The sequence below is a fragment of the Heptranchias perlo genome, chromosome 22 (assembly GCF_035084215.1).
Source record: "Heptranchias perlo isolate sHepPer1 chromosome 22, sHepPer1.hap1, whole genome shotgun sequence".
Taxonomy (NCBI): Eukaryota; Metazoa; Chordata; class Chondrichthyes; order Hexanchiformes; family Hexanchidae; genus Heptranchias; species Heptranchias perlo.
Genome location: NC_090346.1, coordinates 30306261 through 30321419, shown reverse-complemented (window position 1 = coordinate 30321419; position 15159 = coordinate 30306261). Strand labels below are relative to the sequence as shown.

At 39.3% G+C, this 15159-nt stretch overlaps 1 protein-coding gene across 2 annotated transcripts in view; it reads left to right on the top strand.

Annotated features, from left to right (window-relative positions):
* Window positions 1-15159, top strand: part of rgs11 (regulator of G protein signaling 11) — a 140478-nt gene that overhangs the window by 47817 nt on the left and 77502 nt on the right. For both annotated transcript variants that reach the window (XM_068003190.1, XM_068003189.1), the window contains exons 5-7: window positions 1692-1743; window positions 3078-3136; window positions 6661-6737. In XM_068003190.1, the coding sequence (XP_067859291.1) occupies window positions 1692-1743; window positions 3078-3136; window positions 6661-6737 (188 nt within the window). The remainder of the gene's footprint in view (window positions 1-1691; window positions 1744-3077; window positions 3137-6660; window positions 6738-15159) is intronic.

Here is a 15159-nt window from a genome sequence, read left to right as displayed (position 1 = left end):
CTAATTTTCCCTTCTCCTCATCTGAAATTGGTGACATGCTAGGATATGGTAGCCCTCACACAGTGCATGTCAGAAGGCTATTTGACCACGTAAAGCAGCTGAGCTTGATTCACACCCATACTGGGTAGCAGTTAGAGGTGGAAACCCTGGATGATCAGTTTTTCCCCTGCCTCATCCAGGGACATGAAGGTCACGTGCAATGCTCTCATTGCCTAGTACAATACAGAACAGGGAACTAACCCTGGAACCTTCCTGGTCTGTGTGGTTCAGTACCATACTGGCCATTGTGTTTATCCACTCAGTCATCATGGGAGCTTGTTTATCTGTGTTATTTATTTTGGAATAGCACTAGTCTGCCTTTGCACGAAAATCCACTTCTCTAAGGAATAAAGTCTTTAGCAACAGCGCAAAATTAGTACCAGCTCATAACTGTAGTTCGTGAATGGTGGTGCTCCCTAAGGATAATTGTGCTCCAAAACAAAATGATTCGATTAAAGCAATTGTTTTGTATTTTACTGGTTAAGAAAGTGTTACATCACACTGTGCCAATATCAGGTGGGACCAGAGGTTGCTAAAAAAACATTTATCTGCAGTATATCCAAATGATGTTTATGTTTTCTGGATTGATTTAGTTGAAAGCCAATCGACTATAGTCAATTAAAGAAAAGTCCATACACGTATTTTGCTGTTCACCAGGAAGTGCACTATAACACAGTTCTGTCCATAAGTTTAAATGCCCATGTAAAGCTGTAGATTTAACTGAGGTACTGTTTTCCACAGTTTTAAGTATTTAAGGTCCCCAACTGTAGGGACATGAGTTGGTGAAATGGTGAAATTTTGTGTTTCTATTAAATGCATGACTAGTAGCTATTTTGGTAACCAAAAGCACTAAATGAGTTTGCCTGCCATACTACATAATTTATATTGTAATGAAACAGTATATTAAATTGTATTCTGCATTGTTTAGTACTGTCGCCCTTTTATGTGCACAACAGCTCACATTGTTGATATAATAATGCACTAAAATTTCCTTGTTATTTATCATATTGTAATGATAGTGGATCTATTCTTTCCTAAACAAAAAATGAAATAGTGGACAGTATAGTCAATAATTGGAAACAAGATTTACTGTGTAAGAAAAATACCAAGTATTCTAATATGCAGTACATGGTCCAACTGGAATATGATCATGACTTAAAGCAAAACAATAGCACTGCGATGCTGTCTTCAGAGGTACAGTAGTTGTGTAATTTGATCATTTGTCAGTGTCATCAGTTTGATTTACAATAGAGCAATATTTCTACATCTACATCTTAACTGCTTATACACTAAGAAAACTGGTACATATTGGCTAGTACCCTGGCGACTGTCACTGTATATATAATATAAACTCACTGCATATATCATAAAACCCAACTTTATATGAATTGCTGTAGTTTTCAAACTATATAAAGGGCAAACACAGATACTATCTTTAAGTTTCCAGGCACTACATCACCAAACATGTGATAAAACACCACAAGCTATTGGATACTAGCACAGGCACTACCAAGCAAAATTGTCATTTGGGAGGAAACATAGGATGGCTGAACATGATAAACTACAGTGAAAACACCCAGCAGTTTAAAACCACGTGAGATTACTGCAAGTGTCACTATAAATAATTTCTCTCCTTCCCCAATCTTTGCTAGACCCCTTACTTCTGGACTTCATTTAAATGGCCTGCAACAGAACTTGATTACGGTAAGTGTGCATTCAGTTACTAACCTAACATAATAAAACTACTTTTAACAAAAGTTTAAAGTATATGTTTTCAAGTAATGTGTTTAATTATTACAATTTTTAAATACTGACTACCTTCAACGACAGCTTGCATTTATATAACACTCCTCACATAAATAAATGTCTCTGAGGTGCTTTACATGGGAAGAGAGGGAGACCCTGAGTAGGAAATGAGAGAACTTTGGGAGAGGAAGTTTTTGGTAGGCAAAGAAAGGCAAAGTAATTTTCAGAGAATTCCAAAGGACAGGGGTTTAACAATTGAAAGACCAGCTTTGATGGTGCAGCGGAGGGGACGAGGAACAAGGAGCAACAGAGGAATGCAAAGCACTGGTTGAGACAAATGGTTGACTCCCGAGGACTGCAATAGATGGAGTAGGAGCCATTTCAATAGTTTCTGAAAGTCAGATATTTTGCTACTATAAGATGGTGTGCTCCTTATTGAATGTTCCAAGATAAAAAATAAAATTGAACATGAAAAGCCTAGGTCCAGTAGGTTTCTAAAAGAAATACTGTTATAACCAAGAGTTTCAGAATTAAAATAGGATTTTTTTAATATTTAAGGAATGCAAATAAAATTACTATCTATGGAAGGACAAAAGTTCCAAGTGCATGGGAGCACCATCACCTCCAAGCTCCCCTCCAAGTCACACACCATCCTGATTTGGACATATATCATTGTCACTGGGTCAAAATTCTGGAACTCCCTTCCTAACAGCATTGTTGGAGCACCTTCACCGCACGGACTGCAGTGGTTCAAGTAGAAGCCCCACCTCCACCTTAACAAGTGCAACTAGGCATAGACAACAAATGCCAGCCTTGCCAGCGATGTCAACATCCCGAGAATGAATAAAAAAAAATAAGTTGCCTCTTAACCTTACTATTGATTTAACTTAAGTTAAATATATTGGAACTCCGCAAAAAGCTACTCTGGAAATATATTTTAATTACTCCCTTTTTCCTTTCACCAATTTCTTAACTAAGTATATTCAAGTAGCAAAAAAATGTTTCCTAGTTCAGGTATTTGTACTTTCTAGAACCTTCCTGTGTGACCTATATTTACGTCTAATCCTTATAAACATAACTCCTCATGTGATGTAATGTTCAAGCTTTTTCAAAGTTTTGGAAATCCACACTTTTCAGTGGGTTGTTACGGAAAAATAGACCTCATGGTAGATGTTCTGATGCATAATAGCTCTTATGTTTTTACCTTTGTGAAACATAACATCAGTGAGGACATAATATCTGCAACCCCCAAAGCTACCACATGCTTATTTTGTGAATCTTTTGCTCTTTAGCCATTTATTTGGCAAAGAAGAACATAAGGAAGCAGGGAGACTTGGTTGACTATGAAAAGGTAAGATGATTCTTCCCTCAACATGAATTTGAGCTGAGTTGTTTCCTTTGTCACAAATACTTGTGTCTTTTGTATGTATGTGGCTGCTGTTATGAATCACAATTTGACTAGCTGTCCAACAAATTTAAAAATAACATAGCTCTATTATAATTCCAGACAATTAAATAAGTATTGAAATTGCCTATCAAAAATGTATGTCATTCAAAATAATGCTTATAAACTAGTATGTATCTATTTGAAACAGAGACACAGTTAAACTGCTGTGCTCTAAATTGGGATTTTACTGGGAAAATATATACTGCTGACAGACGTTATCCAGAAATCAGGTCACTAAAATTGGAATGTACAGCTTTGGATTATCATTCTGCTGCCTTTATCTAAAATCCATTCTTTCCTGCTTTGAGCATTGTGTGTTCCTAAATAGATGCCCAGTTATTGATCAGTCAGGCACATATAAACTGAAGGCAGCAGCTTTTCAAGCCTGCAGGAGGGAGAAGCTGCTTCCTCTGTCCTCACCAGACATTAGCTCCACTTCTATTCATATTTAGCACTATTGTTAACACTACTCCAAGTGTGTTGCACCTCAAACTCCTAGATCGTGGGCCGGATTGTGCTGTGAAAATAACGGCGAGGCTAACAGCGCTCACCGTTACTTTTATGCAAATTGGTCAGCGACTTTCGGTGACCGCACGTGCGCAGTTAAACACGGAAATCTGGAAGTTGCAGAATGAGATACCCTGGTCCTCCGTTAGCTTCGCCAGAATAGCATCTCGCCGGCTGGCTCCCCGTTCAAATGAATGTAACAGCGTGAAGTTCCTGCACTGATGCCATACATACGGACTAAACTCACCAGAAAATGTTAGGGCTTGTCCATTCTGATGTAAGTACCCTTTTAACAGCATGGTAAGTCTTAATGACTGCCAAACAAGCTCTCTGGCACTGAAAATTAACTTCAACAGGTGTGGAGTCTCATTCCTGCAGATTTTAATTGTTGGACATTTTTTCAAAAAATGTAAATGCATTTTATTTTTTTACTTTTTCTTCCTGTCGCTATTAACTCTGTCTCTTCATTCAATCTTTCTTTCCCTCTCCTTATTTTGCTCTCTGTACCAGATTTGACATTGAATTCACTATTCGAACTTACACTTCCTTGTTCAGTCACTGCGTGGCTTATTAACATGCTTCAATCTATTGGTTAAGGGATAGACAGTTGCTTGTCTTGTTCACACAGGTCCCAGATGTCCTGTAGAGGGCACCGTTCTTTTTGACTCTCTAATTGAGAGTAATTTGCCGTGCAGAAGTTCATAGAAAGTCTATGGGCATGTACAAGTCTAACAAAGGGGGGTGCTGTTCGTTCGCTGCTCACAGCAAAATCCGACCCCATGTATTTAGTGTATGTCTAAGCAACCTGTTAGTGACAACCCTGAATAAAACAGTCTAATGCTGACCAATCACTTATCCTGCCAACCAGATTTAATTTATTTGTAACTGAACTGCCCCGCTGTGGCACTAACGTTGGAAAACTAAGATTTTGAAGTTTATTGTATGTTTATTTGGATCTTGTTCTACCGTTGATAAGGTTTTACTTTTTTGATGCAAACAGGTAGATATAAAAATAATTACTGATTCCCAGCACAACAGCACATGAAGAGCAGCAACATCAACCAACATGACCACTATGATGTAGGATCTGCGCCCCTCTCCTCTCCCCACCACCATGATACACAAGCCTAACTAATTCCCAGAAATCAAGACAAAATGACTGCTTCAACCCTCTGACCCAGTGCAAGCAGTCACACTCGGAATCTGGATATATCAATGCATTCCTCCCACAAGCACCTTGCAATCAAAATGTGCAAATGTACTTTTTTGAGAATTCAGTAAAAGTACATGTACAGTATTTTATAGTTTACTTTTCAATTTACTAACGGCAAAAGTCAAACAGGATTTCTGTAATATTCTATGATTACTTGTTAGTATGTTATCTGTATTACCCTGAAACATGACTGGATAATCATTAGATTTATCTGTAATATATTGAACAGTTCATCAAAAGACTAAATGTTTGTAATCTGCTAGAATTTACATTAACAATGCAAATACTTAAGTACTTGATAATGATGTAGTAAACCCCAAGACAACTGTGAAAACATTAATTGTTTAAGAACAGATTTTTATGGTAACCACTTTTTATAATTATATATTATTTTTCATTGATACATCCTTCGCTACCCTTATCCCCAACAAAACTTTTACTGTTGCCCATCCCTGTCTTTCCCACTGGTATGGCCCCCATCTTTGCACCCTCCAGTCTGAAGGCCAAAAACTTGAATGTATCTGGTGCACAACTGGCTTAGCCATCCATCACCAGACCATATAAAGCTCTACTAAGCTTCACTTTCCTCTGCCCAAAAATGCTCACCGCTCTAGTATTATCCTGGAAGGAAAAGATAACCCCAGGCTCCTTCTCTCTACGACCAACCACATGCTTAAATCCCTCTTCCCTGCCCCTTCCATCCTTACCTCTAACGACAATTGCCAGGAGCTCATCAATGTGCAGTTGATGTGGCAGCACATCCAATAAATGTCTGTACAGAACTGCCTCTCAGTTGGTCCAATTCAGAGCAAAGAATTCATTGTATTTATGTTGCCAATTTAATATTGGATTTAGGTAGGGTTGTGGTCTGCTCTGGCTTTAGATGCCAGTATAATAGATAGTCGCCATTAGTGTGTACATTTTTTGTGTGATGCAGGGCTATTGCTGTATGTCTAAATGCCCAGAAATCCCTACATCTTAATTAGTACCTGAACATAATAATACAGCTATAGCTGTTTAATGTATACCTGAAATAATAGAGGTAATTTTCTGATGTTTCACTCACAGCGGGGAGTCTCGCCTGCCTGTAGTGTAACTCGGTTATTTGGGTACATGGTACACATGAAATTGTGTACAGCCTACGCCTGAATTTCCGATCCGTGCTCCCAGTTGGGAGGCTCACCACCAGTAGCGCAAAGGTGGAAAATTATCCTCAGTGTGTTTATTCAAAAATTGAATTGAAAATTGAAATACATTAAAACAAAGTTTGAAGGAATTTCCCATCAATAAATTAAACAAATATTTGTTTCTCAGATTATCTATTTGTTATGAATGTTATTTCAGTAATGAGAGGGCATTAGCACATTTAAAAAATAGGTAATACCATCTTTTGTCAACTGTTTTATCCCCTCTAGGGAGTACTTTTTTTTACCTGCACCTTGCCCTCTGGAAACAAGCTGCAAACCTATCCTAAGCTCTCTAGAGAAGGACGTGCTCACAATGTTGAGTAACCTCTGTTTGCATTCTAGTTGTATACTGTAATTGGACACATGGTCACAAAGGATCATGCTGTTAGCACTAACAGCATTATTTCAGATATTTTGAAAGCAGTACATGTAGACAACATAACTGCATATGCACCTTTTATTTTCAAGCTGTGATTTTTAATTTTTTTTTAAATCCCTTTCAAAATTTTTAATTCCTACAGGACAGTTACAATCTACTGCACAAGAGGATCAATCATACTTGGGATTTTGTGGTAATGCAAGCCGGAGAACAGCTCAGGTTAGTCCGACGTTTATACTTTATTCTGTTCCTGTTTGTACTATATGTATAGTTCTGTATAATAATGTATTTTATTAGTTCTACCTATTTATAGTTTATTGGAATAAATATTGTGAAAAAATATTAGTAGAAAAGCTTAGCATTTGTATTTAATCAAGAAAAAAGTACACTTTTTTTTGTATGCTTACAAAACAGTTTAGCCTTAAATAGTTACAGATTTATCGTTCTGTCTATATAAATTTGTTTAGTTTGCAGGTTTAATATGTCATTGCTATAAATAATTAAGGAACGTATGGTAATCCATAGCACTATAAATAGAAACGGAACAATAGAAACATAACCCAAAATCATAATACTATATGTTTGTATTAACCACTTTTGCTTGTATGATTTGCATAATATTTAAAAACTATATAGTTTAAAGAGAATATATAAAGCAAAGTCCTAATATATTTCAGACACATTGAAATTATCATTGTGCCAAGGGAATATCTCTTTTTTGATATTGCACAGACTAGATTGCACTTCTAATATTGTGAATGAACTGAAAAACTTGAATTTTTCATATCCTTTTTTTCTAATTAAGAACAAATTGATTTCAGTTCAATATTAAAGTTTCTAGAATGTGTGCTTGTTTAAGGTAATGGATAAAGAAAATGCATTCCAATGTAATACATTTTCACATTCCTCTGCTCTATGCAACTATGTTCTGTCAAAATCAGCAGATAATTTACACTTTTTTTTTGTATCTGCTGAGGAGAGGGAAAAGGAAAGAAGCTGGAAGCAGGGGGACTGTGTTGCTGCATATTAAAACAAAATTAAAAATCACACTGCAGGATTTTATTTGATAAGCTCTGCTTTGGAACATAGCTGCACAACAGTGTAATCACAAGATGTGTTCCAGGCAAGTAAGAATACATGTAGTCAGCAAAGGCTGTTTTCAGGGGGATTTTTCTCAAGAGTTATGAAAATTGTTCCTGTAAAAAAACTGTAGACTTGCCTTTCATTGTTAATGTTTGAATTATAATGTGTTTCATATTAATGAAGTACAAAAATCAGAAATCCTACTTTTTTTGCACTCTACATCCAAATAAGAAATTTGTTTGCCAGCTGCTGTGTCTTGTTTGCCAGATGTGGGACTTTGAATTGTTAATCTGTTGTGTGATTGATTGCCTGAAACAAGGGGCAATAGAAGCACTGGCTCGTAAGTCAGGATGTCTGCTGTTCTTCCTGGGTCCTAGGTAGTGTTGCAGTTTTACCTTTTAAGTATTGTCACTTTGGAGACTTCTAAGGTGTTCAGGACTTCAGCTCAAATCAAAGTTGAAGAAATATGAATCTTACATCTAGGAGAATACAGAGTCTGGTACAAGTTTCAGGGCAGGAACACATCTGGGGACTGTAATGATATTGCCTTTGGGGTTTATTAATACAAGTTCAAACCCAAGAAATGCCTCAGAATTCTTGATATTGCAGAGAGATAGCTACTTCTTTCCTTTTTGTTGCTGTTTACTGTTTTCAACCTGTTCTTTTTTTGCCAGTGGGGAGTGATGGCAAATAGCGACAGATGGCAGGTTCCAGCCTGTGTACCACATGACTAGAGTAGAAGTAAAATCAGCATTTATTTTATTAGCTGATACAAGGAATGTACTAGCTTTAGTATCTTTACTTTTGGTGTACAGAACATTTATTATTTTGTGTTTTTTAATTTAAATAAAGTGAGCAGCAGTTTATGGCGTCACAGCAGTGGGGCATCAAAGTTCAAAACCACAAATCACTAAATTCCGATTAATAGCTGTGCTGCTTTGGGGAGGGGCTGAGTGGAGGTCGGACCTCCCATGAGGGTGGGAGGATAGAGCAAGAGTTGGCAGAGGTCTTGGGAGTAGGTCTTAGCAACAACAACTTGCAGTTTAATAGCACCTTTAACGTAGGAAAGTATCCCAATGCGCTTCACAGGAGCGTAATCAGACAAAAATTAACACCGAGCCAAAGGAGATATTAGGATGGTTGGCTTAGAGCTTGGTCAAGTGGTGTGTGACATTGGGTGACTAGGAACCGGGGAGAAAATGGAAAGATTTCATACCCTCATTGAAAAAACAATTAGTATTTTGTTAAATACTCATTATTATATTTGTATGTGGACCCCACCAGTAGGATCCGGGCCAGGCAAGCAAAAATTCATGGACCAGCGCTTTTGCTCGGGGCAATGATTGGAGCAATGGCAGAGAGAAGCTAGTAAGATGAGGCCTAGGCAGCTTCCCCCCCAACCCACCCAGTTACATCAAAACTACAGCACAGAAACAGGCCATTCGGCCCAACTGGTTTATGCTGGCGTTCATGCTCCACATGATCTTCCTCCTTCCCTACTTCATCTAACCCTGTCAGGATATCCTTCTGTTCCTTTCTCCCTCATGTGCTTATCTAGCTTCCCCTTAAATGCATCAATGTTATTTGCCTCAACTACTCCTTGTGATAGCATGTTCCACGTTCTTACCACTCTTTGAGTAAAGAAGTTTCTTCTGAATTCCCTACTGGATTTATTAGCAACTATTTTATATTTATAACCTCTAGTTTTGGACTTCCCCACAAATGGAAACATTTTCTCTATATCTACCCTTTCAAATCCTATCATTATCTTAAAGACCTCTATCAGGTCAACCCTCAGTCTTCTCTTTTCTAGAGAAAAGAGCCCCAGCTTTTCCTGATAAGTATATCCTCTCAGTTCTGGTATCATCCTTGTGAATCTTTTTTGTACCCTCTCCAATGCCTCTATATCCCTCCTATAGCAAGGAGACCAGAAAACTGTGCACAATACTCCAAGTGTGGTCTAACCAAGGTTCTATACAAGTTTTACATAATTTCTTTGCTTTTCAATTCCATCCCTCTAGAAATGAACCCTAGTGCTTGATTTGCCTTTCTTATGGTCTTATTAACCTGCGTTGCTCCTTTTAGTGATTTGTGTATCTGAACCACCACCCCCCCCCCCCCCGCCAGATCCCTCCGCTCCTCTAACCTATTTAGACTCTTATTTTCCAAGGATTATGTGGCCTTCTTATTCTTCCTATCAAAATGCACCACCTCACACTTATCTACATTGAAATTCATTTGCCAATTACAAGCCCATTCTGCCAGTTTATTAATGTCCTCTTGCATTTTGACGCATTCTTTCTTTGTATTAACTGCACCCCAAATTTGGTGTTGTCCACAAATTTTGAAATTGTACTTCTGATTCCCAAATCCAAATCGTTAATGTAAATTGTGAACAATAGTGGTCCCAGCACTGATCCCTATGGAACACCGCTTCCCACCTTTTGCCAGTCTGAGTAGCTACCCTTAACCCCTACCCTCTGTTTTCTATTTTGTAGCTTAATATCCATTATAAAATCTGTCCCCTGACTCCACGTGCTCTGACCTTAGCCATGAGTCTACTATACGGTACTTTATGGAAGGCCTTTTGAAAATCCAAATATATTACATCTACTACATTACCCTTGTCTACTTCTACAAAGAATTCAATAAGTTTGGTCAAGCATGACGCTCCCTTCTGAAATCCATGCTGACTATTCTTTATTATATTTGCGTTCTCCAGACGTCTTTCTGTAACATAATTGAGTAAAGATTCCATTATCTTTCCTACCACCGACATTAAGCTAACTGGTTTATAGTTCCTCATACTTGTTCTATCTCCCTTTTTAAATTTAGGATTAACATTGGCTGTCCGCCACTATTCCCTTTTCTAGTGAATTTTTATACATAGTGCCTCCGCTGTCTCCTCCCTAACTTTTTTTAATATTGGCGGATGCAATCCATCCGGACCTGTGGTCTAATAGAATCATAGAAAGGTTACAGCATGAAGGGAGGCCATTCGGCCCATTGACTCCTTGCCGGCTCTATGCAAGAGCAATCCAGCTAGTCCCACTCCCCCACCCTTTTCACATAGCCCTGCAATTTTTTTCCTTTCAAGTACTTATCCAGTTCCCTTTTGAAGGCCATGATTGAATCTGCCTCCACCACCCCCTCGGGCAGTGTATTCCAGATCCTAACCACTCGTTGTGTCAAAAAAAGTTTTTCCTCATGTCACCTTTGGTTCTTTTGCCAATCACCTTAAATCTATGTCCTCTGGTTCTTGACCCTTCCGCCAATGGGAACAATTTATCTCTATCTACTCAGTCTAGACCCTTCATGATTTTGAATACCTCTATCAAATCTCCTCGCAACCGTCTCTGTTCCAAGGAGAACAACCCCAGCTTCTCTAGGTTATCCACGTAACTAAAGTCCCTTGTCCCTAGAATCATTCTAGTAAATTTCTTCTGCATCCTCTCTAAGGCCTTCACATCTTTCCTGAAGTGCGGTGTCCAGAACTGGACACAATACTCCAGTTGTGGCTGAACCAGTGTTTTATAAAGGTTCAACATGACTTCCTTACTTTTGTACTCTAGGCCTCTATTTATAAAGCCCAAGATCCCATATGCTTTTTTAACCGCTTTCTCAACCTGTCCTGCCACCATCAACGATTTGTGCATATATATCCCCAGATCTCTCTGTTCCTGTACCCCTTTTAGAGTTGTGCCCTCTAGTTTATCTTGCGCCTCCTCGTCCTTCCTTCCGAAATGTATCACTTCGTATTTTTCTGTGTTAAATTTCATCTGCCATGTATCTGCCCATGCCACCAGCCTGTCTATATCCTCTTGAAGTCTATCACTATCCTCCTCACTGTTTACTACACTTACAAGTTTTGTGTCATCTGCAAATTTGGAAATTGTGCCCTGTACACCCAAGTCCAAGTCATTAATATATATCAAGAAAAGCAGTGGTCCCAGCACTAACCCCTGGAGAACACCACTGTATATCTCCCTCCAGTCCAAAAAACAATCGTTCACCACTGTTCTCTGTTTCCTATCGCTTAGCCAATTCTGTATCCATGTTGCTACTGCCCCCTTTATTCCATGGGCCGCAATCTTGATGATAAGCCTACCATGCGGCAATTTATCAAACGCCTTTTGAAAGTCCATATACACCACATCAATTGCATTGCCCTCATCTACCCTCTCTGTTACCTCATCAAAAAACTCTATCAGGTTAATTAAACATGATTTTCCTTTAACATATCAGTGCTGGCTTTCCCTAATCAATCTACCCTCATCCAAGTGACATTTAATTCTGTCCCGGATTATTGTTTCTAAAAGTTTCCCCACCGCTGAGGTTAAACTGACTGGCTTATAGTTGCAGGGTTTATCCTTACACCCTTTTTTGAACAAGGGTGTAACATTTGCAATTCTCCAGCTCTCTGGCACCACCCCCATATCTACGCAATTTCCAAACTTGCTTCCCTCAGCAACCTAGGATGCATCCCATCTGGACCGGGTGACTTATCTGCTTTAAGTAGAGCCTGCCTTTCTAGTACCTCTATCAATTTTTAGCCCATCCAGTATTTCAATTATATATCTACCTTTACTGAGACTCTGGCAGCATCTTCTTCCTTGGTAAAGACAGATGCAAAGTTTGATTAATTTATCAATTATCTCCCCCACCCCCCCCCCCTTCTCTCTTAAATGTTTTAATATTTTTTTTGATCCCTTCTAATGTCCTGCCCACCCTGTTAGTCTCCCTAGTAAATACGGAGGCAAAGTAACTATTCAATATTTCTGCCATTTCACTGTCATTACTGTGAGTTTATCTTGTGCCTCCCTTAGTGGCCCTATCCCTATTCTGATGGGTTTTTTTGTTATTTATGTGTCTGTAGAATACTTCGCTGTTTCTTTTTATATTCCTTGATAATTTAATCTCGTAGTCCCTCTTTGCTTTCCTAATTGTTTTTTTTAACTACTTTCCTAACCTCTTCGTATTCCCTTTTGTCACCCTCTCCTTTATTGTCAATGTACTTAGAGTATGCTTTTTTTATAGTTTTAATTTTAGCCATATCTCTTTATTCATCCATGGTGTTTCATTATTGGCTAGTTTGTTCTGGCCTTTGAGAGGAATATTTTTCTCCTGAACTCTATTGATCAACATTTTGAATATTATCTACTGCTGTTCTATTTTCTTGTCTGTCAAAAAAAATTTCCAGTTTACCTGCCCTAGTTCCATTCCCATCCCCTCAAAATTAGCTTTTTTCCCATCTATTACTTTGGTCTTTGTCTTTCTTATGTCTTTCTCAATCATTATTTTAAACCTTATTACATTATAATTGCTATTGCCTAGATGTCCCCCTAGGCTTACTTCTCTTATCTGTTCTGGTTTATTTCCCTTTACTAGATCCAGCAGTAATTCCTCTCTTGTTGGGCCTCTCACATACTGGGTAAGAAAGGAGTCATGTACACACTGTAAAAGTTCCATTCCCTTGTCTCCTTTCCCTGCCTCTTCTTGCCAGTTTATTTGGGGGTAGTTGAGATCTCCCATGATTATTATTCAATGCTTTTTACTCATTTCAGAGGGCGCAAAAAGGCCAGAAGGTCAGGCAGCATGGACAGATGGGTGTCAGAAATGTATCCCAAGAGCGGCTTATATTCTCCTGCCCCCCCCATGCAAGTGAGATGACCTCCCACTCTACTAACCGCACAAACTCAGTGCTGGAGGGCACCGTTGGTCCCTTCCCTTTGGTCCTTCTATTTGTTCAGGGCTCATTTGGACTTGAGCAAACTCTATGGTGGGAAACAATAGATAGTCTAGATCGTCCCAATGCTTACAGGAACAACCTGAGAGTACTTGCACTTCTGAACTACATTGTCTTGTTTCTGGCAGGAATAATTGTATCATAAAACATATTAGCCCCTAAAATCCACAGGGCCATTTATGCCAAGAGAGGGCACTTCACCTGACGATTGAAAGTATTACTTACCCCACTGTAAATTGCAGGAGCAGCTCATTTGAATATGATTTAGTATTGGATAAGCGCAGCTCCCATGTAACATAAGAGTATTGTGATGGGGGAATAGAAATTGCCGATGTGGGCCTTCAAAATGCCTAAAGTGACTGAAGATTAAGTAAGCAGGAGTCTATGGGAGCGGCTGAACTTTGTAATTTTGGAGTTTCATCAAAATGTGCTTACCAGGGATTATGAAAATTGAGAATTTTGTCTCCAGTCATTCGATATCATCATTTCCAAGTGATTTCTAAAAGTCCATTTTTAAAAGCTTTCTGGTACTTCCATCACAGGTGTCAGGTAAGTGCCGTAAGCTGCTAGTTGTTCTTCTGCTCTGACTTTGTCGATTGGTATGAGTAATGACATGAGGCCTGAATGGTGTGGGCGGGGGGTTAAGCTGGTGGATGAGGGGGGGGGAGGGGTTTGCAATGCTTTCCTGCTCCCCGTCATCTTAATTTACCTGAATTCAGGCACAGGAAGTGGTCCGAGACCAGCGGGGGCCCGATTTAAATGGCAAAGTCACGTCCTGATGAAATCATCGAGACACCCATGCCATTTTAACTGTGGGCCCAACTAAGCCCCACACAGTCTCAAACACGGGCAGGATCCTAGCCACAGGAGGCCCAGGTAAGTTCAATCTCTTCTTACTTTTTAAAGGTTCCTTTTGGACCAGGAGGAGCAGGAGTGCTCCTTATCTTGCCCCACTTAGCCCGCTGGGGACCGTTTCCATGGGTGCCTGGCAAAGGCCTGACCCTCCACCGACCCCCCCCCACCCCCATTTTTGATTCCTGCCTGCCGGCAGTGACATCATTCCCACTGCCCTCAGGCTGGAGTCAGTTTCTGAAGCCCAGAAGTTAAAATCTCTGCCCGCTTCGGTCCCGCACTCTCAATTCCCGACCTAATTCCCAAATCGAAATCAGGGCTATAGTATCTCATGATTTACAAGCTTTAGGATTTTAACACTTCAGAAGTACCTCATTAGCTGTGAAGTACTTTGGGATGTCCATGAAAGCTGCTATATAAATGCCAGTTCTTTTTATAGAACACAATTTTGCATGTGTCCACAGGGGCTTTACTCAGTCAACTGTATGGACACCACTTTCTCAAATATAGACTTCAGCCAAGAGGTTGCCTTTGAAAAATTAAACATGCGTAAAGATTCTTTTACACCACATCACTTCTGTGGATATGTTGTGGTACATCAGATCTGCCATTTTGACCAAGGCACCTCAACAAAAAACTGTGACCAGTCAAAATACTCTGTGTAGTTCCAAGACTATCTGGGACTAGATCACTTCCCTATAAATTATCCATGTGTAGATGTTGAGCGAAGACAGCATCAGGCTTAGTGGCAGTACACTAATAATCAAATAACTTTGCAATATTGTCACATGAAGACTGATCACTGCTTCAAAGTACTGGAGGGCTGCTGGCTGCTAGGAAACCACACTCCAGAATGATCACCACCTTCAGGAGAGGAGGGCAAAAATGCTTCGCTTGCAAGGCAGAACAAGAATTTATCAGAAGTATTATGTTCATTTGTACTAGAATGAACAGTACGTT